General features: G+C 39.7%; 1 protein-coding gene across 1 annotated transcript; it reads left to right on the plus strand.

Moving 5' to 3' along the window:
• The first annotated feature begins 1,381 nt into the window (after positions 1-1,381).
• On the plus strand, positions 1,382-27,690 carry TIGAR (TP53 induced glycolysis regulatory phosphatase). Its single transcript, XM_015061425.3, has 6 exons — positions 1,382-2,221; positions 9,608-9,645; positions 13,789-13,910; positions 21,472-21,549; positions 24,669-24,779; positions 25,631-27,690. Exons 1-6 carry the CDS (start codon positions 1,716-1,718, stop codon positions 26,060-26,062), a joined length of 1,287 nt encoding a protein of 428 aa, XP_014916911.2. The 5' UTR covers positions 1,382-1,715; the 3' UTR covers positions 26,063-27,690.

The following is a 27,690-nucleotide window of genomic DNA, read 5'->3' on the forward strand; positions in this document are numbered from 1 at the left end:
CTCTGTCTCTCAAAAATAAATGTTAAAAAAAAAAAAAAAAAGAAATGTACTCAGACTACCTTAAAGAGAAAGAGATTTTATTGTAAAAATAGAACCTTCAAAGTATCTGGTATTATGGCAGCCTGCGGGACTACGGGCCAGGTAGTCTCTGTGTTACACACTTATGTCTACTTCTGTCTTTTTTTTTTTTTCTCTTTCTGATTTCTTCCATTACCTTTGCCTGTTCTTACTCCCTACTCTGTAAATCTGTTCTCAAGCTTGTATTATTTGTGGTTTGTTTCTTCATAGCTTCAATCTGCATGCTCCCTTATAGTTCAATCTTATGGTTTCTCTACCTAATTAATTTCCTTTTTCTAGTTCAAACTTCCAGGAGAATCTGTTGGACTGCTTCATTCATTCAGGCATTCAGAACATTTATATGAACTACCTACTATGTGTAGGCAATGTATCCCTATGGTAATTTGGGCCCCCTTTTAGAACTTTGAATTATCCTTCCTCTCTCATTGCAAAACTGACTGTTCCCTGGGATCTTGCTAGGGATGCTGAATTTGGCCTCCATTCCCAATCTACTAAATCAGAATCTTATTTTAAGATGATCCCCAGGTTATTTGTATGCCCATTCAAGTTCGAGAAGCACTGTTTTAAAGTTCTAGTTCTCAAGCTGACTGTACAGTGGAAACATTTGGGGATTAAAAAAAAATTTACCGATGCCTGGATCCTTCCTGCAGAAATTCAGATTTAATTTTCTGGGGCGCGGCACTCAAAAGGTGCTAGATGATTCCAATGTGTAGGCAGGTTTGAAAATCTCCGAATCAGTCCTGTGTCACCACTGACCAACTGTAAGCCTAGAATAATTGCTTAGTTTCTCTCTAGGCCAGATTCTTTGTATCTTAAGTGAAGATACCCTGTTTACCTCAGAGTTGTTCTGAGAGACAAATGTGATCACACATGTAAAACATTTGAAATGTGTGCCTATAAATCCCATGCATCGCTTAAGTTCTTTAAACCCAACTTTTCATATACAATTGGGGAGAAATGCATTATCATATATGAGAAGTTAAGTAAAAATGCATGGAAAACAATGTAAAAGTTAACATCATTAAACTTTGTCATTGTAAAGCTAACACGAGTAAGCTTTACCTGTTAACCCATTTTACTTATCATATAACTGAGAGGTTAAGTAGCTGTCTCAAGACCCTGAAAGCTGTAAAAGAAACATTATTCACCAGATGCTCTTCAAAAATGACAGGAGAACCTTAAGACCATTGCAACTGGGGTCAAGACTATTGCAATGTGTCAGAGAGACTGAATTCAACTCCAAGTACAACAGGCACCAATAGGGTTTATTGCCAGGGGTCAGGGCGAGGGAGGGAATGGAAACTTATTAACAGGAAGTTGGTTAGATATCAAGGTTGAGGGGGAAGAGGAGCTCCATTAAATACCAAGGGTGGAGGAAGAGGAGCTTGACTAGATACTAAAGGTAAGGGGATTCTTGATAAACTGTCTTCGCAGAAGTCTTTGGTAAAACCGGGCTCAGCAGGCCAAGAATGAGGCCCAGTCTGGAAGAGCGCTCAAAAAAAAAAATCTGACTTCAGTTTGCTGCAGGACTGTGCCCGTCGAGGCGGGGAGAGGAACTAGGTGGATCTAAATCCGCAGAACTTGTTGACCCTACATCCCCAGTATTACGGGTTAACACTAAAACCTCATACGACCCAATGTGTCTGGCGCTGTACACTCCGGAAGTAAGACTACTAGCTGCATTCCTGCTTCAAATGAAATCAACTCCACATCCGTGCCCCAGCTCACTCCTCTATCCGGAGTCTCCAGGATCCAAACTTGCCCGGGCAAGAACCACCTCCACTGCGGACTCCAGGGCGGGCCCCGCAAGCACCTGCCGCGCGCCAATCATAGGCCTGCGCGCAGGGGCGCAAGCGCCACGGCCCTGGGCGGGGCCTCGTTGCTTACCATTCGCCGCCGCCCTGTCGGCCTCTCGCCGCCCTGATTGGCGCTCCTGGAATGACGCAGACGGCCGCCTCGGCCTATGGTGGCGGAGCCGGCCGGCCGGCCGGGTTTGGCGGAAGTGGTGTGGGCGAGGTGTCCCGCAGTGCGGAGAAGCCTCGCGCCGGAGGGTGCTGGGCACGCGAGCTGCGCTGGGGCCATCATTTCCCCTCCCTCCGGGCGCCCGGAAGATGACCCGCTTCGCGCTGACCGTTGTGCGGCAGTGAGTATTGCTGTCGCAGGGTGCCCTTGTCGCCTTCTCGTCAGGGAGTTGTTGAGGAGTGGGTGAAGAGACCGTTGACCTGTCACCCCTCCTCTTCCCTGCTTGCTCGCCCTTCGGAGGGTTGGACCCCTCTTCCCCCGGCGCCCCTGAGCCGGGAAGGCGGGTCGTAAATATCTGGAGTCCGGCGTTACAGATGAGCACGCTGAGGTCCGGAGGAGTAAATGGCCGAGGTTCGCAGCCACTTGGCGGAGTTAAAGCTGAAAAAAGCCAGCCTTGGCTCCGGACTTCGTGCGCCGCTGGTTGCCCACCCCCCGCCCCAACGGATCCTGAAGAGTTTGCGGGATAGCTCGTCCCAGGCCAGTATTTGTGTGCTGGCTGCCTTCCGCCGCTGTGCCTCTCCGTCTGTGCTGCACCCCCGCCCCTCGCTTGCCAGGGCAGCCGCAGGCGTGGACCTGAGATTTAGTTCTTCCCTCCCGAGATCACACTGCTGGCGGCGGCGGAGGGCCTCCACCCTCGTCTCTGCAACCCGCATCACCCCGAACAAATATTTTTATCATAGCATTCCACGGTGGAGCTGAAGGCTGCTACGTCTTCATGTCTCATCTTTTTTCCTTCGTAACGCTTATTTGCCGACTGTTAATGGAAGTGCAGTGCAGGGTGGTTAAGACCACAGATTTTTCAAGCAGGATAGACCTGGGTTAGAATCCGGGCTCTGGTTAGGAGGAACCTTGTAACCGCGGCTTCCGTTAACGTAATCTTTACGACGTCAGTTTGCTAATACATAAAATGGGGATAGTGAAAATACCTGCCTCACTAGTGTGAGGCAGAGTGTATAGTGCAACGGAGGGGAAGATATGTGTCTCAAGAACTAAATAACTTCTAATTCTGTAAGAGCATCTGTAATAAAAATGTAGTCAGTCCTTAGGATGTATGTATAATTTTATCAGACCCGCATTTTGAATATGTGCTAGGTGCCCGTGGACTGGATTATACAGGTAAATAAGATACCGTTTTTGACTTCCAGAGTTCACAAGGAACAGTAATAGGACTTAACCTTGTCGAGCTGACTTTAATTGGTATCTTTTTTTTTTTTTTTTTTTTGTCCTGTTCTTCCTTTATGGGAGGATAATCTTAGGAATCATCAGAATTATCCCTGTAAGACTCACAGGATTTTGATGACTAAACTAGAAATTGAGTTCCTCTCTGTCTCTTCCCCACCCTTCCATTTTATAGACTGCTTTATGACCATTTGATGACCTACTTAAGGTCATGTATAGCTCATTGGTAGCAGAGCAGGAAGTAGAGCCCTTCTTTTTCCAGTGTTTGAGCACCTTATGGATGCCTGAACTCAGCCAGTACTGTGTCTGACATATAATTGAAGTTCACAAGTCGCAGGAAATCTGGATTGAACCATCCCTTGATAGTAAGGTGATTTCTGTTTAGATTCTTATGGACAGTAGTTACATGAATTTGGATTTTGTCTCCTCCGTGCTTCTTAAAAAAGGGCTTGGTTTAAAAAACTGATTCCTTATAGAAATCCTTTGAGGAATCAATTTAAAAGTAAGTCTTTATACATTATTATGTGCCAGGCACTGTTGTAATTAAGTTCTGACAGTGCAGTGAGGTGAGGACTGCTTCTCAGTTTGCAGGTGAGGAAACAGATGCAGAAGTCCTGTAACTTGCTTGAAGTCACGTGGCTGGTGGGGTGGTGGAATTGAAGCAAAGGAGCTTGACTCTACAGCCCATCCCATCCTCTTAATCACTGTCCTCTCTGCCTCCTTTTTTATTGAGTTAAAACCTAGTGTTTGTAGATTGCTTGAATATCACCAGCCATTTTAGTGGCTACTTTTTATTTCTGCTAATATGATTGTGAAGAGTGTTAGAATAGTTTGCTTTGTTCTGTTTTATTCATGGGAGAGTGGAGTTAAAGTGTAGAAATAATTGATAGGGTTATGGTGAGCTGCCTTTCCTGCCTGGATCATCCCTCTTTCCTCTTCCAAATTCTCCAAGCTAAGAATTAATGACGCTTTCAGGAAACGAAACGATTGCAAACTTGATTAATAATCACCATAGTTAAATATAATGAATCCACAGGATTGGGTCATTTAGCATAATATTGGGAATAGCACTTGACTTTTCTATTATCTGATTCTGTATAACTAAGATAGTCCAGTGCTTTGAAACTGATAGCATGATTGGTATTTTTAAAGAGATGAATAATTTTAGTGAACAGTGCCTCTTCAGATAATTCCAGAAAGCTTTTAAAATGCAGTTTCTGTATGAATCTTATGCTGTAACTACCTGTGCGTTTATCTTCGACATACTTGTGCTCAGAAGTATCATTTTGGAATAGAATATCCAAGATTGCAAATTTCAAGTCTTTTAGTATTATTAAACTATAACTTCTGATCTTCTAGTCCAGCATTGTTGAAAACCCCAATATATGTAGATTGGGAATTCCATCACCTACATAACCCATTGAAGGCCCCAGTTCCTTGAAATATTATTTGTGTCTGTTTGCAATTAGTTGCCTGGAAAGCCATCCCATTTCGCTTCCTTTTTAACTAGCTCTTAAAACAAAAAATTTTACAAACCTCATTTAATTCGCTTTTAATGACCTAAAGATGATAAATTAGTAAAGTTAATGATAGCAAAACTGATTTGCTTTTCTTATGCTACCTCTATTGGCAGTTACTTTTTTGTTGAATGCCAATAATTGTTCTGGTCATAAATAAAGCAAGCAAAGTAAGTGTTAGGGCACCTGTGAATTTTTATAAAGATACATGTTAGTTGTTATGTTACTGTGATACTTGTTTTCTGAGAATAGGATTGATCAATTGGGAGAGCATTTACAACTAGGACTGACATATAAATAAAAATATATCATGAGTTGGGTGTGTTACGTCCCCCACCCCGACCATCTAGTGACGGTTTCCATGTTACTAGCCCTCGAAATCTTCTATATTTTCGAGTGAATTAATTGGTAGAGAGGAATTAAGATAAAGCTGTATTCTTGATTAAATATCAGGTGAGGCTTTGCATTTCCATGTACACTGAAGCATATCTATTTTGAAAACATGCCCCAAATCTGTACTAATTTCCCATGATTTGCCTTGGTCTTGTGGCAAACAGTACTCATCTATTGAATTTGAATTCTTTAAAAGAATATGATCGGGAAATTAAGCTTTCTAAATGACTTCTAAAGAAATGCCATAGAATATAAATGAGAACTAACAAAATAAAATCTTTTAAAGTGAAGAATAGTGTAATAACCTACAAAATGAATGATGCATATTTGTGGGACCTATAAATGGCTGGTCATAAGACTTAACTTCTTGGCATAAGCATTTGGATTCTTGCAGAGTCGGGTGTTCTGTTTTGGAAATGGATCACACTGGAGATTTTGAAAATGAGTAGTGTTATTCCTGACTGTTTCAAAATGTATTCCTCTGACCTTTCAGCTCCTTCCACCTTCTCTGCCACTATCACAAGCCACACTTTGGTTAAGGGAAGTAGATTAATAGTAAAACTATTTTAGCCACCTAATTTTCTTTCCCACTCCCAAAACAAACTTTAAACAGTTGCCTTAAGGATTTATACAAACCTCTTGATAAAGCTGATAGCTGTAAAACTAAATATTTATGAAAGTTTTTGGGAAAAAAATTCTCTTTCTAGATTCCTGCTCTGCCTGCTTCAGATTCTGTGTCTCCCTGTCTCTCTCTCCCCGTTTCTCTGCACCTCCCCTGCTTGTGCTGTCCCTCTCTCTCTCTCTCTCTCAAAAATAAACAAAAAGAATTTTTTTTAAACGGCAGTTTCTCTATCATCACCATGGATACTTTATCTGTCTGAATGGTAGAGATTAATACCCTCTTTCACATCCATTGTGTATGATTTCGAATGAATTTTGGAGTAAAAGACATATTTTATTAATATTAATCACAATGATGACAATGGCAGATCAGTGGTAAATAGTTATGAAAATCTTGATATATTTGTCATACATTTTTTTAAAGTTACATCCACATGTTTAGAAATCAGAACAATTCTTATGTATCTTTCCGGTGTTTGTGTGCACACGTGCACGCAGGTCCAAATGTTTATTCTTATTTTCCACCTTTCTAAAAAGATAGCATTCTTTTTAGATTATTCTGCACTTTGCTTTTGCTCTTTAATATATTTTGGTAATTTTTCCAAACCTTTCCATAAATCATTCTCTTTTTTAGGGGACACAATTACCTAGTATTCCACTATGTATATATGCCACCATTTATTTGTTAATGTAACCAGTTCTCTGTTAGTGGATATTTAGGTTATTTACCAGCTTTTGCTACTAGAAAAAATATTGTGGCAGATACTGTTTTAAATAAGGTTGAATGCAAGTATTCCCAGTATTATGGTTGCTGTATTAAAGGGCAAACGGATTTATTATTTTGATTGATATTTCCAGATGACCTTCCATTGGCAGAGTACATACACTGAGGCTCTGTTATTTCCCTGGGTTTTCTCTAGGCAATGAGTATGTTAGGGCAAGGCAACCTCTGGCTGTGCCTTTAAGGAGCTGGAACCTGGTTAGACACACATCTAAAAAGGTTAATTAGCATATGGGTGGTAAGTGACAGTACTGGGGGGGGGGGGGGGGAATGGGAGTGTAGCCTGGGTATGTTTAAATGGGATAGGTAGGTGGGGAATGGTGCCTGGGAGGGAATGCTTCCTCAGGGAGCAGGCTGTTTGTATTGGGTCTGGAAGAGTGAGAACATACTGGTCAGGTCCAGTGGTCTCTGTTTTCATAAGCTCACCAGGGGATTCAGATACACTCTCAAGTTTGAGAAACACTGTTCTAGGCAGAGGTTGGCAGACAACTATTTTTGTAAATGAGGGACAAGGTTCCAGGCAGAGGCCCGGGTTTGTGATTCTGACTCTTAAGATTTGATGGAGTTCCTTTCTAGACTGTGTAAATCAATCCATGTGAAGGCTTTTTTTTTTTAAACTAGTGCTTTGTTTAAAACAAAGCAGGGGTGATGAGCCTGAGCCTGAGCCTTCACAGTAATCAGGGAAATATAGTCAGATAAAACTGAGATGAACTGTTCTGTGCCAAATTGGCACAAATGGGAAACTCTGATATTACTGAATGTTGGAGAGGATGTGGAACACTGCTGGGGGTTGTAAATTGCTGTGACCACTTCGCTATTGTCTGATAAATCTAAATGTTTGCATACTCTGTGGCTTAGCAATTCTAGTGCTAGGCCTAGATCACTAGGTATGGTTTTGCAAACTTTTAATTAAGGGGTAGGAAGTAGCTTAGGCTTTACAAGCCATCACTCTGTCTGGACTGCTCAGTTCCATTATTATAGTGTGAAAGTAGCCATAAACAACATGTAAACAAATGGGTATGATTGTATTCCAGTACAACTCTACCAAGATCGTGTGCCGGTCTTTGAGTAGTTCTCAAACATGAATGTGCATCAGAATCACTTGGTGGGTTTATTAAAACAGATGAACTGGGCCACAACCTCTGAGCTTCTGATTCGGGAGTCTGAAGTGGGGCCTGAGAATTTGCATTTCCAAAAGGCCCCAGGCAGTGTCAGTGATGCTGGTTCAGAGGCCCCACTTTGCCACCCACTGCCCTAGAGAATCTGATGTGCTCTATACAAACATGTCTATTCACAGCAGCTTAGCTCCAAACTGGAAACAATGTAAATATATCAACAATATAAATAACACTGGGAAATTCTTGAGTATTACACAGTAATGAGAGTGTAAGAGTATGCCACTGGTCACAACAGTGGTGTATCTCCCAAACAATGTTGAGGAATGGTAGCAACACAGGACTGCATACAGCAAAAAGCAACTCATTATAAAGTTCAACAACAGGCAAGCTAATCCTATGCTGTACTTGGATGGGAAAGCTATGAAGAAAGGCAAAGCAAATGAGCATCTAAATAAATGCCAGGTAGTGGATCCACTGGGGGTGGGAGGACATTGTGGTTGGAAAGAGACCCACTCTAGGAGGCTGGCAGTGGTGATCTGTTAACTTGGGTGGGGTCACCAAGGGTGTTGACTTTATGGTATATTATTTGTTTACATTGTTTATTTCACGATTTTTACAAGATTTTAAATGCATTATGTTGAATCTTCAATTTCTGTATAGCTCTGTCCAAAAATGACCTATAAACAGAACTATTGAGTGCTTACTAAAAGCTGAACAGTGTTTAAACACTTTATCTATATTCATTCAGTTACCCCAAGAGTCCTGTGAAATGGGGGCTGTTATCATCCCCGTTTTACAGACAAAGAACAGAGGCACTCAAGCTTAACCAAGTTCCTAAGTATATAGCCAAAGCAGTTTTTGTTCTTCAGGCTGCTATATGGCAGTGAAATTTACTTCAAAGGATTTTCATCTCCCCTTGACATAGAAATGTATCAATATGAGCTGTAGACATTTGGTACCAAATGAGGAAACAACTTGATCCAAAGAAACCTATTTACTATTTTTACCCACCCTTCCAGTTCTGTGTCCAGTGTCTACACAGAACAAGCCAACTCCTTTTTCCCCCGGGGCAGCCACCAGTCCTTCCCATCTCTGTTTTCCAGTGCCTAGCACTGTACTTAGCACATAAAAAGAGCTCAAAGAATTTTGAACTCAGTTCTCGATAGCTTTTCAGGTATTTGATTGCTTTTACTGTTGTCCGGTCTCATCCAGATAGCACATCCCCGTCCCCTTCCACTTTGTGTTCCCTCCAGCCTCAGTTGATGGTTATTTTATGACAAAGTTTCCAGTCCTTCACTCTTAACAGTTGCTTTGAAATTGGTTTGGTTTTTTTAATTCTTAAAAGCATAGTACCCCAATCTCAGTTTTTAGTGTCCTCTCCGAGATAGTTGTCAGCATTACAAAAAGGAACAGGTGGAGATCTAGGAACCGGAAGAAGCCAGGGCATCTGAAAGGTTGTCCACTTCTTTCCCACCACATTCGGGTTTCCTCGCACTTGCTCCTTCAATCCAGCAACAAACCAACTCTCATGGTTTCCTCCTGCTGCTTGTGAAAGGAGTTTTAGTTAACATTTATTTTAACAAGATTATTTAATGAAAATTATATATACATATTAATAGAATATTCTACTTACAATTATGATGGATTCATGATTTATACATTTTAATTTGGGTCAGTATGAAATTCTTAGCCCAAATCAACTAAGTACATTAGAGTAGATGCTTGTAAATATCAATTTAGAACAAATTTTATGTTTATAGGTTAGATTGTGAAGTATGCTACAAGGTTCATATGCTCCCTTTGTGAATATCATTACCTTTCATTGATGATTTTTTTTTCTGATTTCAAAAATAACCTATTTGGTAATAAAGGTTTTTTCCCCCCTCTCTCTATTTTAGTGGAGAAACAAGATTTAACAAGGAGAAAATAATTCAAGGTTAGTATACTTTATTTTAGCTGTCTCCTCTAGTGTTAATGTGATATGTAAGCAAATCAGAGTTGGTGGGGGAGGGGGGCCTGGGGACAGCTCTGTATTGTGAGCAGTATTAAAGAATTAAAGCATCATAGTTACAGAAATAGGATCAGAGCAGATGGTAACTAGGAGGAATAAGTTTCTTAAGGAACTGGATGTAAAGAACCGGATTCCAAGTTGCTTATGGGTAGCTTCACAGTGGCCCAGTCAGCTGATTAAAGAGTTATGTTGGGTCTAGTGGTCTTAAAATGTAACTGCTGTGATTTAAAATGATTTCATATTTGGAAACATGAAGTTTGCTGGCTAGTTAGTTAATGGTATTTTTCTGCTTAAGGTGGTTATATTATTTTTAGTAGTAACAAAGAAGAGGTTTAAAAAGCGAATTCCTGTTCTCATACAGGATTCTTGCTTTATTCCGAACAGATTCTTCCTCCCTTGTTCTGCTAATTTGGGTTCAGATCTTAATCTCCCTGTGATCCAGCAAGTCTAGCGTGTATATCTTGGGTGAACTCTCAGTCAGACGTACTATTTCTGTGCGGTGATTACAAAAGCATTTCATTTTATTTTTTTGGTTAGGGACATCTGGAGTTTGCAGAAACTGATTTTCATACCCAGTGTGCCTGACTCCCGCTTCTGAAAACTAGTCTGATAATTAAATGAACCTTTGTTTTCTGGTGACACGTGCCCCACCCAAATTAGCCTTTGGATTTAACACCTGGTTCTTTAGTACTTGTCTCATTTCATTCCACGCTGACAATGGAGCAGGAATAAAAGTGTTTGTGGTCACACCTGTTTCCACATTTGTGTTCTTTTCCTAACTTTGTCAGTTAAATGCTTAGTTCTTTAAGTTACAGCATTCAAGACATGTATTTCCAAGTACCACTTTTGTTGCATACCTACAGTTTTGATAATGTAGTAATTTTGTAAGTATCGGCATCAGGTGTCTTAAATTGTCTTCGGTGACCCATGAATTATTTAGAACTATCTTTTAAATTTCCAAATGGCTAAGCTTTTTTTTTTTGTTCATCTTTTTTGGTTGACTTCCAATTATATTTTGTATTCTTTCTGACAAGATGGTTTATTTGATATCTCTTTGAAATCAGTGAACACGGTCAGTGTTTATAAATCTACCATTCTATGCTTGACAAAAATCTGTATTTTCTAATTGTTGGGTTTGGAGTTAGGTGTCAAATAAGCAACCTCTGTTTTATTGTTCTAATCTTGTGTGCTTTGCTAATTTTGTCAATTTACAGATTTGCCTGCATGACCTAAATATGATTTTATGGTTGAGATGTGGAATATCCCACTGTGATGGCCAATTTATCCTTTAATACCAGAAATTCTATCAATTTGTGCTTTATGTGTTCCGCTCCTGTATAGTTACATACTATTTTATTAGGTACATACAGGTTTAAAAGTCATTCTGTTTTCCAGTGAATTAGATCATTGATTATTTATAGTAATCCTCACAATCGTTTTGTCATAAAGTCCTGCATTTCTGAGTGTAATATAGCTTCTCCAGCTGTTTGGGGGTTGGAATTTGACTGGTATATATTTTTCCATTGCTTTCCTTTCAACCTTTCTGTGCTGCCTTCAGTGTTACTTCATAGATACTACATAGTTGATTTTCCTCTTCCTCTTCCTCCTTCCCCTCTCTCAACCCCCACCTATTCTTTCAATGGTTACCTTTAAATTTTTACCATTCATACCTAATGAAGTATAATATCTATGCATCTTTCCCCCCCCAAATACAAAGAACTTGTATGATTATCGCTTAGTATCTTAGTCCTATCCTTTTTTAACCACATGACATAGGTATTATTTAATTTGTTATTTAGATAATGTTTGTTTAGATTTGCATATATATTTACCAGTTTCTCTCATAGTTTCTTTTGCATCTCAGACCTGCATTCCTGAAGTATCTTCTTTAAAAGGTCCCATGGTGCAGATTGGTTGGTGGTAAAGAGAGTTTTAATTGTTTCCATTCCAGACAATTTTATTTTAATTCTATTCAACCTTTTTTAGCCTAGACAATTTAGACTGACAGAACTCCTAGCACTTGGGAGATGTTAGTGTGCTGGTTTTTTTTGGCTTCCATTGCTCCTGTTAAGAAGTCTTCTCTCAGCCAAATCATGTTCCATGGTAGGCAATCTGTCTCTCTCTGTAACTGCTTTTAAAATCTTTTATTTGATTTTGGTATTCTGCAGTTTCTTATACCTAGGGGGGATTTTTTTTTTTTTTTTCCCTTTTATTTTATCCTGCTTGGTGTTTTCTTCATCTGTAGATTTATATCTTTTCTCATTTCTGGGAAATTCTCAGCCATTATCTCTTCATATTTTTTCTCCTTCATTTTCTTCTTTCTGGAGTTCCAGTCAGAAATATGTTAAGGAATATCATTCTCTCCTTCGTGTGTCTAATATATCTGAGATGTGTTTCATCTCCTTTATCTGTGCTGCATCTGGGGTAAAAACCTGAGCCCTGTCTTTGAGTTCATTAAGCCTTTCTGTTACTGAATCTCCTTTCATCCACTGAAGGATTGTTTCCCTCCTCAGCAATTCTATTTTTCGTTATTGGAAGATCTGTCTGATTCTTTGAGAAAGCGGTCTGGTTGTTTTGGATGGCTTCTTGTTACTTGCTTATTTTTGTTACTCTGTCTTTATGTTTTAGTCACAGTTTATAGTCTTTATATGCTGATTTCAATGTCTAAAGTATTAATTATTCTGAATCTGTTATCTGTTGTTTCTGGTGACTTTTGTTCATGGAGGATTGTTTTCTTGTATGTTAAGTCATTGGCTGAATTATTAACAATTTTTTTAACATTTATTTATTTATTTTTGAGAGAGACAGATCACGAGTGGGGGAGGGGCAGAGAGAGAGGGGGGACACAGAATCCGAAGCAGGATTCAGGCTCAAAACTGTCAGCATAGAGCCCAATGAGAGACTTGAACTCAGGGACCTGGAGATCATGACTTGAGCCAAAGTCAGATGCTTAACCCAGGCACCTCCATTGGCTGAATTATTATTAAGTATAAATTAGTAGAACACTTCTTAGCCTTTGTTAAGTCAGATTTGCTCTGAAGAGAATTTGCATTTGATTTTACTACGGACCTGAAACTATACTAGCTTCCTTATAGGATCTCTGGCATCCAGGGATGTGGAGTTTCAGTTCTCCTACCTCGCTGTTCCATGTAGCAGCCTCCCTCCTCCAAACACTCCCTTGCTTGTGCTGATTACCAAGTCGTCTCTGTTTTCTAATGTTTATACTTAGCTTTCAACTCAGAGTATTTTGGTTGCTTTGCATCTCCTCTTGGAGAGTTCCCTTATACCCTGAGACGCGCGCGCGCGCGCACACACACACACACACACACACACACAGCGCACCTATTTGGTTCTTTTGTTATGGGAGGACCCTTCAGAGTGTTTAATCAGCCTTTCTCCTGGAAACGGAGGTTCCAACCTTTTTTTTAAAGGGAAGAAGGAAGAGAGGGAATAATACAATATTGGACATTTGGGCAATGGAGATTAAGAAAGGAAACTTTTTAGGTTATGATCCTACCATTCAAATGAAGCACCTGCATGGAGAACATAAGATTAGAGCCAGTATTAATAAGATACAGGTAACGAAGGGGTGGGCAGACACACACAAGAGAGGGGAGAGCTGGAGACAACTGAATTCTCATCCTCTTACTCCCATTAGGCAGACATTCTTTTGGGAAACATTTGAATACCTGAGTCTTTATAGGATTATAGCTTAAATTTACTTGTTTCCAGTTCTCTGAAAAGTTATGTAGAACAATAACCAAGGAAATATATTTTTTTAATGTTTATTTATTTATTTTGAGAGGGAGAGAGCAAGTGCAAGCAGAGGAGGGGCAGAGAGAAAGGGAGACAGAGAATCTCAGCGCAGGGCTCAGTGTCACGAACCATGAGATCATGACGGGCACCGAAATCAAGTGTCTGAGGCCTAACGACTGAGCCATGCACTTGCCCCTCCAAAGAAATATTTTAAATAAAGTGTAGATAAATTATATTCTCTTAATGTGATTTTATTTGCATCCCTTATGTATATATATTTGAATGTTATTGTTCCTTCTCTTACTATTACAGGACAAGGAGTAGACGAGCCTCTTTCGGAAACTGGATTTAAACAAGCAGCTGCTGCTGGCATATTTCTTAATAATGTGAAATTTACTCATGTTTTCTCCAGTGACCTCACAAGGACAAGGCAGGTAAGTTTTACAGTCAAGGTTTAGACTGATGAGTCAAGAGTATCAACAGTCATAACCTTGAAAACTGCTACCAGAATCGTAGGAAATTAAATCACATGCAGATAACACCCCCAATCCTCTCCTTCCCCCACCAACAGAACTTCTTTCTTTTCATTTTACTTTTGTACTTTATTTTGATTTAGTAATTTTATTTTTATTTTTTTAAATGTTTTTATTTATTTTTGAGAGAGAGAGAGACAGAGCCTGAGTGGGGGAGGGGAAGAGAGAGGGGGAGACACAGAATCTAAAGCAGGCTCCAGGCCCTGAGCTGTCAGCATAGAGCCTGATACAGGGCTCGAGCTCATGAACTGTGAGATCATGACCTCAGCTGAAGTTGGACGCTGAACCGACTGAGCACCCAGGTGCCCCTTGTTAATTTTTAAATTAGAGTAGCGTGGGAAAAATACCTAATGAAATATCTTTAAAAAGACAAAGAAGGTTTATGAGAGAGCCAGCAGGAACACCAGGTAGGAGAATTTAACTCACAAAGACATCAAATAGTAGAATCCAGACATGGCTAAAAAAGAACTATGTTACTGTAGAGAAATAAATGACACGTTTGAAATATCTTTAGGGATCAGAGTACTATAAAAATGACCCCAGGGAATTAAAAAGGAACCAAATAAATGTCTAAAAACTCAATGGAAGGTGACTTTGTGTCAACCATGAGGGAATAACAGGGTTAGGATATAGTCTCCCTGCAAAAGCAACTAGAGAAACAGGGCGAAATTTGTGAAACAACTGTTTATAGACATTGGACTTCAGATAGTGTGGGCCTGTGGTCCCCGAATGAAGTGAGACAAGTAACGTCAACCCTTGGATTGTCCTGGTGTTCCACCTGAAGTAATTTCCCAATGCTGGCAGGAAAGGCCAGATAGAGCCAGTGGTCTCAGGGAGTTGAGGAGACAAAGCTTGGAATTTGGGGAGGTTAAATAAAGATCGTCGGGCAGAGTGCTGGAAGAGGGAGCAACACAGAGAAAGAACTCTAGAAGTATGTATAGGAAGCCCCTTAAATTCTTGGTAGATTACAGTCTGCACATGCGTAGGTGAAACCTCATGAGGCCAGGAGAGAACAGTCCCTGGGGAACCAGAAGCCAGACAATTTCAAGTGTTCACACAGGTTGGGAATCATTTGTGTTCCTTCCACCCAAAGTGGAGAGACTTGTTAAGTACATCAAGCATACAGTGGACACTTCAGAAAGATCACACCTTAATAGTGAAGCTGGGATGCCTGGCTGGCTCAGTCAGTAGAGCATGCAACTCTTGATTTCCAGGTTGTGAGTTCAAGCCCCATGTTGGGCATTGAGCTTTCTTAAACAATGAATTAATTAATTAATGGGGTGCCTGGGAGGCTCAGTCAGTTAAACATCTGACTCTTGACTTTGGCTCAGGTCATGATCTCATAGTCATGGGATTGAACCCTGATTGGGTTCCGTGCTGAGTGTGGAGCCTGCTTAGAATTCTCTCTCTGGCCCTCTCTGGTTCACGCTCTCTGTGTCTCTCTCGAAATAAATTAATAAACATTAAAAAAAAAAACAGTGAAGCTCATCTGTGCTCGAGGAACATAATGAGGAAAGAAATAGAAGAAATAAAAAGAATCAAATTCATCTTCTAGAGATCAAAAATAACAGTATTCTGAAATGAAAATTACATAGTAGGGGATTATTAGCAGGTTAGACACTGTAGAAGAGCAGTGAACATGAAGTTAAAGAAACAGAACATTCCAAAATTAAGGAAGAAAGAAGACTGAAAAAAGGAAAAAAGGAGTCTCAATTGAGGGGTCTAAAATTGACCCACACCTACATGGCCAGGTTGTTTTTGTTGTTGTGGGTTTTGGTTTTTTTTCCTCTCAATTGTTTTTTGTCAGTTGGTCTTAAGTGCTCTCTTTATTTTATTATTATTTTTTAAAAATGAGTTTGGCTAAAGGTTTATCAGTTTTGTTGATTTTTTAAAGAATCAGCTCTTGGTTTTATTGATCTGTTTTATTCTCTTTTTTTTTCAGTTTCTATTTTATATATTTCCCCTCTTTATTATAACTTTCTTCCTTCTGCTGTTTTTAAGCTCCTGGTGGTTCTTTTTCTAGCTCCTTTAGGTGTAAGTTTAGTGGTTTATTTGAGATTTTTCTTGCTTGAGGTAGGTTTGTATTGCTATAAACTTCCCTCTTAGAACAGCTTTTGCTGCATCCCAAAGATGTTCGACCATTGTGTTTTCATTTTAATTTGTCTCCATGTATTTTTTAGTTTCCTCTTTGATTTTTTTGTTGTTGTTGTTGTTGACTCATTCATTATTTAATAGCATGTAATTCAACTTCCATATATTTGTGTTCTTCTCAGATTTTTTCTCGTGGTTGATTTTTAGTTTCATACTGTTGTGGTCAGAAAAGATGCTTGGTAGGACTTTGATTTTTTTGAATTTTTGAGACTTGTTTAGTGATGTAATATGTGATCTGTTCTGGAGAATGTTCCACGTGCACTTGAAAAGGATGTGTATTCTGCTCTTTTAGGATGAAATGTTGTTTCTGTATTGGTACACCCACCTGGTCCAGTGTGTCATTCAAAGCCACTGTTTCCTTGTTAATTTTTTTTTTCAGATCTGTCCATTGATGTAAGTGGGGTGTTGAAGTACCCTACTATTATTGTATTACTATCGATTACTTCATGTTTGTTACAAACTGCTTTATGTATTTGGTTACTCCCATGTGGGGTGCATAAATATTTATAATAGTTGTATCTTCTTGTTGGATTATCCCCTTTATTATGTAGTGTCCTTCTTTGTCTCTTGTTACAGTTTTTGTTTCAAAGTCTGTTTTGTCCAATATAAGTATTGAAACCCCAGCTTTCTTTTGACATGCATTTGCATGATAAATGTTTCTCTATTGCCGCACTTTCAGTGTGCATGTGTCTTTAGGTCTGAAAGGAGTCAGACCTCCATTATGCTTGATGACCATTAATGACACCATTATGCTTGATGGTGTCCCTGAGTTCCCTAAATCTATTCTCATTTTGCATAATTTTTTTTATCTTTCACCTACTCAGGTTGATTATTTTCCATTACTCTGTCTTCAGGTCACTGATTCGTTCTTCTGCTTCCTCTAGCCTATTTATTCCATCTAGTGTATTTTAAATTTCATTTCTTGTGTTCTTCATCTTGGATTGGTTCTTTTTTATCTCTGTGTTAAGGGTCTCATTGATGTCCTCCACTCTTTTCTCAAGTTCAGTGAGTATCTTTATGAGCATTATTTTAAATTCTCTACCAGGCATATTACTTATCTCCATTTTGTTTTGCTCTCTTGCTGTGATTATGTCCTGTTCTTTCATTTGGGACATATTTCTCTGACTCTTCATTTGTGTGTAACTCGTGTCTGTTTCTGTGTATTAGGAAAGTCAGCTGTGTCTCCTGCTCTCGAAGGTAGTGGCCTTGTGAAGAAGAGGTCTTGTAGTGCCCTGCAGTGCAGTGTCCCCTGTTTACTAGAACCTGACACTGCAGGGGTGTCTACTATGTGTGCTGTGTGCACCTGGCTGTTATGGCTGAGCCAGTCCAGTCATCTGCAGAGGTTCTCTTTATCTGTTGTGGACAGGGTTTGGTCCCTTTATTGCTAGTGGGCCAATTTGGGGCTGCCTTGGGCCTGAGTTGAGTCAGACCAGGCATTTTCCAGAGGTGTGGTAGCACCAAACTGCAGGGCACTTTCCCTGTGTTGTCCCCTGAGAAGCTTTTATTGGTGGACAGGACCTGCGGTCAGACTAGTTGTCTGCCTCCAGCCCACTGCTAGGGCCACAGTCTGGTGGGGGGGGGGGGGTGGGGGGGCGTGGGGGTGGTGGTGCTGGTGGTATTTTCCCTCTCCCTAGGGCCAGAGTCACTTTGGAGTGGTGCTGGCCACTGTAGGAGCTACTTGCACACTGCCAGGCTTGTGGCAATGCCCTGGATGGGCTTGGGCCAGGAGTGTATTGGAGGGGGTGAATCTGCAAGGTGCTGGGGGGTAGGTGGCAGTGTTAGCAAGTTAGATAGTGAATGTCTGCCACACTGGTTCTCACAGCTGGCCATGTGTGTACTCTGTGGAGCAGGGGAGGGAAATGTTGCATGTCAGCTTCTTTCTTCCTGGGGGAGTGTCCCTGTGACTGCTGCGCCTTTGGACATGTTCTAAGATTAGTAAATAACTTTCTCTCCTGTATACCCCAGGCAGTTTTCAAACTGCTGCTTCTATGCTGTATCTTGGGCTGTTGGTTGTGCTGTCTCTTTAAGAGCTTGGGCTCTATGTCCTCTGTCCTCCAGGCTCTCCCAGAGCCACACCCCCTGGTTGTTAAAATTCCAAGTTTTAAGTCCGGCTGATTCTAAGAACTCAGAAAATTCAACCCCTCTAGTTTTCAAAGCCAAATGTAATGGGCATTTGTCTTCCCCACGTGGGCTTACTGTTGTGTGTTTCTCTTCCTTTTCCAGTCCTTCTGCTCCCTCCCTCCTGCGCATGGCTGGCCCATGGGTCTGTTTAATTCCCCATTGTGTCTTTACCCTTCCTACCCTCTTCATTGTGGCCTCTTATCTACCTTTACTTGTGGCATTTGTTCTGCCAGTCTTTGGGTCATTTTCTGGGTTATTTATACTGATGTGAATGTTATCTAGTAGTACTCCTGGGAGGAAGTGAATTTAGGGTCCTCCTACTCCATCATCTTCCCTGGAAGTCAGAATCTTTTTTTGTCAATTGGGTTTTGACAGAGGTGCCAAGGTAATACAGCACTTGACAGGGATTCTTTTCAATAAAAGCTGTTGAAACAATGGACTATCCATATAGGAAAACATGAACTTTGACCTTTACTGCATATAACACAAAAAAATTAACTTACACTTGATCTCAGCACAAATCTAAAAGCTAAATCTATATATCTTCTATACGAAAACACAAGAGAGGGGCGCCTGGGTGGCGCAGTCGGTTAAGCGTCCGACTTCAGCCAGGTCACGATCTCGCGGTCCGGGAGTTCGAGCCCCGCGTCAGGCTCCGGGCTGATGGCTCAGAGCCTGGAGCCTGTTTCCGATTCTGTCTCTCCCTCTCTCTCTGCCCCTCCCCCGTTCATGCTCTGTCTCTCTTTGTCCCAAAAATAAATAAACGTTGAAAAAAAAAATTAAAAAAAAAGAAAACACAAGAGAAAAAGCTTTATAAAGGTTCTTAGTGCAAGGATCTTATTTTATATATAATATATATGTATCGTATATAGCCATATTTATAAATTTTTTTCAGCTTAGTAATTAGAATAACACTTTAAAATGAGCAAAAGATTTGAATTTGACCAGGAACTTCACAAAGAAGAGAATATGGAAGGTCAATAAGCAGATTGAAAGATGTGTAGCATAATTGATCTTGACAGAAATGCAAATTAAAACCATAGTGAGATTCTATTACATGAACATTTGAAAATGCACAAGAATGTGGAACAACTAGGACTCCTACTTTGCTCGTGAGAATGTAAAGTGGAACAACTACTTTGGAAAACAGTGAAACTTTAGCATACACTAATCATATGATCCAACAATCTCGGTCCTAAGAATTTATCCAAGAGAAATAACATATGTTTACACAAAGACTTGTACACATAATTAACAGCTTTGTTCATAATAGCTTTGTTCATTTGAACAGCTTCTGTTCAAAGAGCAGAATCACCCGTGTTCATCAGTAGATGAATGGATAAATGAGCTGTGATACATTCATGCTGTGGAATACAACTCAGCAACAACGTGAGGAGGAGTGGAGGAGTCTCAAAAACATGGAGGAGTCTCAAAAACATGCTGAACAAAAGAAGCCAGGCACAAAGAGTACATATTGTATGGTTCCATTTATATGAGACTCCAGAAAGGATAAATTTAATCTTCAGTTATGTAGAGCAGGTCCATGGTTGTCAGGGGCCAGGAGTGAGAGGGATTGACTAGAAAGGACACAAAGGAATCTTTTAGAGTGATAGAATTCTTCCATGTCTTGATTTTGGTGGTATGTAGATAGTCGTATACATTTTTCGAAACTCAATGAACTGTACACTTAGCAATAGGTATGTTTTTTTGTTGTAAATTATACCTCAATGAAATTGATTTAAAAACACAGAACAAGTTGATAAACCAAAAATGAAAACCTCAGTGGATTTACTAAATTACAGATTAAACATAGTTGAAATGATCATTAGCTCATAGGTAAATGTAAAATAATAACTGAAATGTAGCACAATGTGATAAATAGATTAAACATTTGAGAATTTAAAAAAAATGAAGAACATGATATGAGGTCTGGTGTCTTTCAGAAGGAGATGTTAGAATGAGAAAGGGGTCAAAGAAGTCACAGTTGATAATTTTACAGAACTTTTGAAAGATAACACATTATCAGATCTAAAAAGTGTGACAAATCCCAGTGGAGATAAATAAAAAGAAACCCATATCTACACTTACAATAACAAAATTGCAAAGTCCAAAGATTAAGGATAAACGTCATCCACTAATGTCCAGTATTAGACTATCAACAAATTTGTCAGTATCAGTAATAATTTTTTTTAATGCACTGAAGAGATAATAAAGACTAACCTAGAGTTTTATACCCAGGAAAACATTTTCTAGGGTGTAGGTGAAATGAACACATTTCAGACAAACAGGCTGTAAAGGAACTTTCAAAGGATAATTGAAGAAGGAAAATAATTCCAGAAGGGAAGTCTGAGTTTCAGAAAAGATGGGTGAGCAAAGATATTGGTAAAAGTAAGGGGAAATGTAAACAAATAGTGACAATATAGAACCATAATGATGATAATGTTTAATTTGTGGGGAGAGGGTTAAAAAACAAGTCAGATTGTGGACTTAAATTATTTCTAGTTTTGCAAATACAGTGTTTCTTGTTAATCAAAAATAACCAGGCACACCAGGAGAGAAGGAAACATGAACAAAAATGAGCCCAAACAAAAGATGACAGAAACAAGCCTCAGGATTTATTTGATAGCTGGTTACCAGACACGGACTTTAAAATAACTATTGAATGCACAGATTAAAAAATGACATATGGAATTACAACAGAGAACTGGAAATTATGCACAAGAGCTAAGTGTGAATTCTAGAACTGAAAATATAACTGAAATTAAGACTCAATAGATGGGTTTCACAGCAATGTAGCAACACCTGAATGGAGAATTAATGAACTGGAACCTTTTCTGTAAAGGGCCAAATAGTAAGTTTTTTTAAGTTTTATGGGCTGTATGGTCTCTGTCACAACTGTTCAACTCTGCTGTTGTACTGTGAAAGCAGCCACAAACAATACATAAATAGCTGTGTTCTAATAAATCTTCATTTATGACAACAAGCCGTGGTCTAGATTTGGGCTCTAATTTGCTGACCTGCAAACTAGAAGATCGGTCACAAGGAAATACCCAGATCTGTGTGAAGAGAGGCAACTTTCACAAAGGAAAATTATTTCTAGTTCTTTTTTTATATACTATGATGTATTTTGACATTTTGGCTAGAATGACTCTTTTTGTGAGAAAAGAAACCATTGTCTTTCCATTTTCAGACTGTGCATGGGATATTGGAGAAGAGCAAAGTTTGCAAAGATATGACAGTAAAGTATGATTCAAGGCTTCGAGAAAGAGTAAGTAACGTACTTACATATTGTTCTTCACAATAAGTCATCAGTAAACCAGCTCAGTTTATCAGACGCATTCCTGATAGGGATGTGGAATCAGCTAACATGTTAAGAACCTGCTATGTGTCAGTGGCTGTTACGGATTCTCACTGATAGTATCATATTTAATTATTAAATTCCCAAATTATAAAAGCAAGGTCTCCTCATAAGAACTAGTACAGAAGAGTGTGAGGTAAAGTGCAAAGTTCTCTTCTTGGCCTCCCCATCCTACTTCCCAATTTTAAGCTTGAATAGACTGTCTTATGTCCATTTTATATACCAGAAATGAAACTTGCTGAGATAGTGACTTAGCTAAAGCCACATCTCAATTTCAGATCTGAGCTTGTCCTCCCAGAGCAGTAATTTTGCTCTTCACTATGGGCCCATGAGCTGGCTAATGTCCCCATCAGCCCTGTGATTTCTTTTGTACCTGGTTAGATGTGTCGATGGCTAGGGCATCTTTGAGAATTGCTTTTCATAATTTGCCTGTGTTCTCTGTTTTTGTCCAAAATACATACCAGAGTTCCCGCAGAGGTGCTGCTTGGAAAGGCTCAGTCTGTGCCTGAGAACTAGTGCTCCAGTGTTAATACAAGCATTACAAGTTCAGTGGAACACTGGACGAGGCCTGCGATCACACAGTAGAGAGACGGTCTCCTTGTCCGGGCCATTCTTCTGTGTGCCCTCTCCCTGAATCACTGCATCCTTTCCTGTGATTTCAGTTGATTTCCAAATATATATTTTTAGCTTAGATCTCTTGCCTGAGCTCACATATCAAACTGCCTACTTTTGATGTCTGTGTGTGTGCCCCACATCTACTTCTAGCTCAGTGGAGCACACCATCTTTTCTCCACGTAGCTCCTGCTTTACCCAGTCACTCAAACTACGCATTCTTGACTTCCTTGCTTCCCACTTGCACATCCTACCATCATCTTGTCAATTTGGCCACTGTGTAATAGTTCTTGAATCGTTCATCCCTCTGCAAACCCACTGCTGCCATCCTACTGTATTCAGTGTCCCCTGTCACCTGGATCACCTGGAACAGTGGTTCTCCTGTCTTCTGCCTTGCTCTCGCTTTCTGATCTAATCTCCACACTGCAGCCAGAGTAATCTTTGGAAAACTTGGTTGCTGCGTTCCTGTATAGAACAATTCACTGTTTCTCTTTTACCTTCGGAGCCCATCCAAGCTCCAGCCTGGCTGTCAGCATAGTGTAGGATATGATCTGTTTTCTCCATCTGCCTCCTCCTTCCTTGTGCTTACTGCCCAGCCTTAGTAGTATTAGTGAGCATTTGCACAGTGCCCACCACACTCTGGCAAGGGTCTCAGAACTGCAGGTTTGTTAATCTTCACAATACCCCTAAGATTTAAAACCTCATTTTTACAGTTGCAGAAACCAAGGCACACAGAGGTCAAGTCCATGGTCATAGAGCTAATGATTTTTAATGTTCTCCTTTATAAAATAGGTTGTTCCAGTTATAATTAAAGATATAAGAATTGAACTTGAGTGGCACCTGGGTGGCTCAGTCAGTTAAGCGTCTGACTGTTGATTTTGGCTCGGGTCACGATCTCATGGCTCATGAGTTCGAGCCCCGCATTGGGCTCTGTACTGGCAGTGCGGAGCCTGCTTGGGATTCTCTCTCCCTCTCTCTCTGCCCCTCCCCTGCTTGTACTCTCTCTCTCTCAAAATAAATAAATACACTTAAAGAAAAAGAATTTGAACTTAAGAATTGGAAAAGCACCTGACAAATGTGCATATGCTCCTATAAATAACATTTAATTAATTGTTGGACTTCTGTCTGGTGGTGGTAGAATTTTGAGGCATCATCAGTATAAACCATAAATAATGATTTATCTTTAAATATTTTATTCTGTAAGCAATCTGTTATCATTGTGGGGAACTAAAAGTAAGAATAGTTTGGGAAAAAATACAGTTAAAATTTCTACCATGCCAAATATGGTGAACATTTTGGTATGTGTGCTCTTGGCTTTTTTCATGTTTGTCAGTCTGTCTGTCTATCTGTCTGGTTGTGTATGTATTTTTCTAAGTGTACCCCTTCTATATGTTGGTTTTTAACCGGATTTTCTCCCTGTGTTTATCAGTGCCCAAACACGCATGTGGATACGACCACCTGATTAGTGACTGTATTATTCCCGTAAATGGATATTGCTTGGCTGCCACTACTGGTGCACACCTAGGTTGTGACTCGATTTTCCACTGGTGTAAATAATGTTAAAATAAACATCTTTTTGTAGTTGATTCTTTATACACATGCCTAATAGATTTCCTACAGATGAAATTGTTGAGGGTGTACTTTTTGAAAAGCCTATTACACACACTGCTGAATTTCCTTCCAGAAAAGCTGTGCCAGTTTGTACTTCCACGAATGATGAGGGAGAGTTTTTCTCACATAAACAGTAGCTATTGGTAGTCTCTTTGGTCTTCCAATTTAATAGCTTCCGAAAGGTACCATTTTAATTTTCACATTATGGATTCCTGAGGAGTTTCTTGGCCGTTTGTATTTTGTTTGTGACTTCTGTGTCCTTTGCTGTGGCTCATTCTTTATGAATCTAAAAAGTTAATAACCTTTGAAATCACACAGATCGGGGTTTGAATTTCAAATTTGCTGATTATTAGATATAGGAATATAGGCTAGTTGCTTAACCTCTCTGAAATTCTGCTCTCCCATTCATAAATATGGTGATGAAAATGCCCATCTCCGAGTGCTATTATTGGGACCAGATGAGATGGCATGCGAGGTGGCTGACTTGGTTGCTGCATACATTAGTCTCTGGTCCTGGAATCTGTGCAGATCTATTTGTCCAATAAAGCCACACTGTCTAGTTGAGTGTGTTGTTCCCTATAACGCATCTAGACACAGTGTCTAGTTCAAGGTGTCAACTGTATTTTCTAGGGTTCACGGCCCTCTACTGAGTATATTCTCATTATGGGTTTAAAAGATAGAATGAAGTCAGTGAAAGGAAGCCAGGCTTCTTGCCAGAATGATTATTCCAAGTTTGTCATAAGCATGTATTTACTTGTTGTATTGCAAATTGATTTGAGGCACTTTTGTCTGTTGGACCATTGCAGAAATACGGGGTTGCAGAAGGCAGGGCACTAAGTGAGCTAAGGGCGATGGCCAAAGCAGCTGGGGAAGAATGCCCTGTGTTCACACCACCTGGAGGAGAGACATTAGACCAGGTACGTAGCCCTGGGGCAGGTTGTCACATGCATGAACCTGCCAAGGTCAGAGTACCTAATACTGAGTTTGTTTTATAAATGAGATGTCTTTAAATCTCAGCTGAGTGGTTTGAAAGTTGTTTGGTTCATAAACCAATTCTATATGGTGTGTTTATTTTTCCTTTTTAAGCTGTCTTTCTTATTTATTAAGTTGGCAGTCCTTGCCAATAATGGATTTAAAGGATGTGTGTTAAGGTGATACTTGAAGAAAACTCTTTGAATATGAAGCAGTAACTCCCACAGTGGTACTAGCAGGAAGGAGGTGAGTGCAGTGCCGTTCAGTGAGGGCGGCAGGCAAAGTAACTGCGGTCTCAAAATCTTCAATGCTCCCTAAGTGACATCATCACTGTGCTTGAATTTCTTTGAAGTGTCCTGCTTTTAAACTGCATTATTGGTGATCCCCACCCCCCCACCACCATTTTTTATTTTCATAATTTTCTCCTAAAGACTTTCTGTTTAGTAAAGGCAAGAAGAGCTTTTGTCCTTGTGGTTGCTCTAGGTGCCCTTTCCTAGACACACTCTTTTATGGGCTTCTTTTTACTTGTAAATTTCCCTAATTAGATTGTAAGTGCTCTCTCTGAAGGAAAGAATTAGAAATGGTATTTTACTCATCTTTGCCCCTAGATGTGCTTCCATAGTTCCAGAAATACCTGGGCATTTACTTCTGATTGAATGCATAGAAACAGAATTTCATCTGCTTATGTAGTACTTACATTGACATATTAGAAAATCCAGTCAGTTATGTTTTATGTGTATGTTTTAGACTATCATTAGTGGCACTTTATTTTAATTTGTATTTTCTTTTCTTGTAGGTAAAAATGCGTGGAAAAGACTTTTTTGATATTCTTTGTCAGCTGATTCTGCAGGAGGCAGGTGAAAATGAACAGTTTTCCCGAGGAGCTCCAAGCAACTGTCTGGAAACTTCTCTGGCAGAGATATTTCCCTTAGGAAAAAACTGTCCCTCTGAATCTAATTCAGACAGTAGTGCTCCAGGATTAGTCGCCAGTGTCTTAGTTGTGAGTCATGGCGCTTACATGAAAAGCCTGTTTAATTATTTTCTGACTGACCTTAAGTGTTCCTTACCCACAAGTCTGAACAAATCCGAATTTATGTCAGTCAGTCCCAATACAGGGATTAGTCTCTTTATCATAAACTTTGAGAAGGGACAAGAAGGGAAGCCAACAGTTCAGTGTGTTTGCATGTACCTACAGGATCATCTCAGTGGAATGACTGAAACTTGCTAAATTTAAGTCTACATCAAAATCTAGCAGTTTTGAACCTCTGAGGGAGTGGAGTGCCTTTGGCTTTATTTCCATCCTCTGCTAGTGCTGATTTGGAAACCGTTAAAAAGCTATGACAGCAGGTTATGAAGTTTGACTGGAATCGTGGTCACAGAGAACACTAAGGGAAGAAACCATTTAGGACTGACTTATTTTGTCTTGAGTACAGTCGTCATTTTCCAAAGTAATTTTACCACCCTGTTCAGTTACATCTCTGGATTGTTTATGGATCAACCAATTCGGTATTGCAAATTGAGGTATTAATGACCTTGTTACTATGGTTTTTTGTTTTTGTTTTATGTTGATTTTTTTAATAACTGAAAAAATCTAGCCTGTTTTGTTGGCTCTTGGTAAGATACTGTATGTTTTTTACTATCTCGTTCAGTGCTTGAAAGAAGGAACTATTTATAATTCCCACTGCATATTTATAGTGAGAACACACTGTATTTTAAGTTTTTAAATTAAAAATTCTTAACCACCCTCAGTTTATATAAAGCAGAATGACACTAAAATTTTTAATCTAGAAATCAGCTGTTGGAATTTTTTACCCTGGAGGGTATGAAACGTGGATGAATAAAGATTATGATTGCAGATTGGTCTGGTGAGGAAGAATTTAAAACATCATTTGACTAAGACACATTAAAGAAGGAATCTGAGCAAAAGAAGATAGAAGAACAGCCTTTTCTTAACTTACAGGCTGAAGAATTTAGTTTGAGGAAGGCTCTGAAGAACGTACATGGTTACTAGTGTAGTACACAGTAACCTCAGAAGGAAAAGACTCTTCCTTGGAAAGAATGTTGCTCTTGCTCTGATAACCACAATTGTGGGTTTTTGTGGAAGGTACAGTTGCCTCTTTTTTCCACCAGATGGCACTGGAGAAGCGGGAGTTTATTTAACTGAATTTTGTACATAAGATTGGCCCCTCAAAAGTCCTTACCTAAATTGAAGTGTTTTACACTTTTTTTTTTAAGTTATCATGCTCATGAATGCTGTGAGTCTAAACTTACAAGAGTATTAATAGTCAAGTTTGTCAGTTAAGGCTAAAATCACATATGGTCAAAATTCACCTTGGACAGCACTTAAGTCTCTCGTCAAGATCCAGTGTTAGAGTGTTCTCAGCATGCCCACCCCTGCCCCTTGCCTGCAGAGAGCATGTGGTTGAGCACTAGAAGGAGTACTCCACAAGGGAAAACTTGGGAAGGGAATTAAAAAGGACGAGCAATAGTAAATGTCCACATTCTCACCATCCAGAAGTAATAACTACCCTCTTCTTCCGTTTTTTTTAAAGAAGTAACGCACTGAGATGTAAGTGAAATTCTTTAACCAGTTCCCTCAGTGCCCCCTTGTACCTTGCAGAGGCCACCACCGCAACGCAACTGTATATGTGCATCCATTCTTTACGTTTTTACCCACGATCGTAAGGAAATGGTGTTGCCTCGGAGTTTTTTAAAATGTACATAAATGTCACCAGTCTGTATTCTGTATTTTCACTTACTATATCATGGGGTTCTATCTATGTTGGTATGTATGGATCCATTTATTATCACTGTATTCTATTAAATAAATGTGGCACATGCTCATTTTGCCTCCTA

Source organism: Acinonyx jubatus, chromosome B4, assembly GCF_027475565.1.
Source record: "Acinonyx jubatus isolate Ajub_Pintada_27869175 chromosome B4, VMU_Ajub_asm_v1.0, whole genome shotgun sequence".
Lineage (NCBI taxonomy): Eukaryota > Metazoa > Chordata > Mammalia > Carnivora > Felidae > Acinonyx > Acinonyx jubatus.

Bases quoted from the DNA above. Each gene is read 5' to 3' on its own strand.
- TIGAR (XM_015061425.3), top strand. From the start codon at position 1,716: ATGTGTCTGGCGCTGTACACTCCGGAAGTAAGACTACTAGCTGCATTC. The intron at 9,646-13,788 runs GTTAGTATACTT...TTACTATTACAG, and splicing joins CAAGGAGAAAATAATTCAAG to GACAAGGAGTAGACGAGCCT. The intron at 24,780-25,630 runs GTACGTAGCCCT...CTTTTCTTGTAG, and splicing joins GAGGAGAGACATTAGACCAG to GTAAAAATGCGTGGAAAAGA.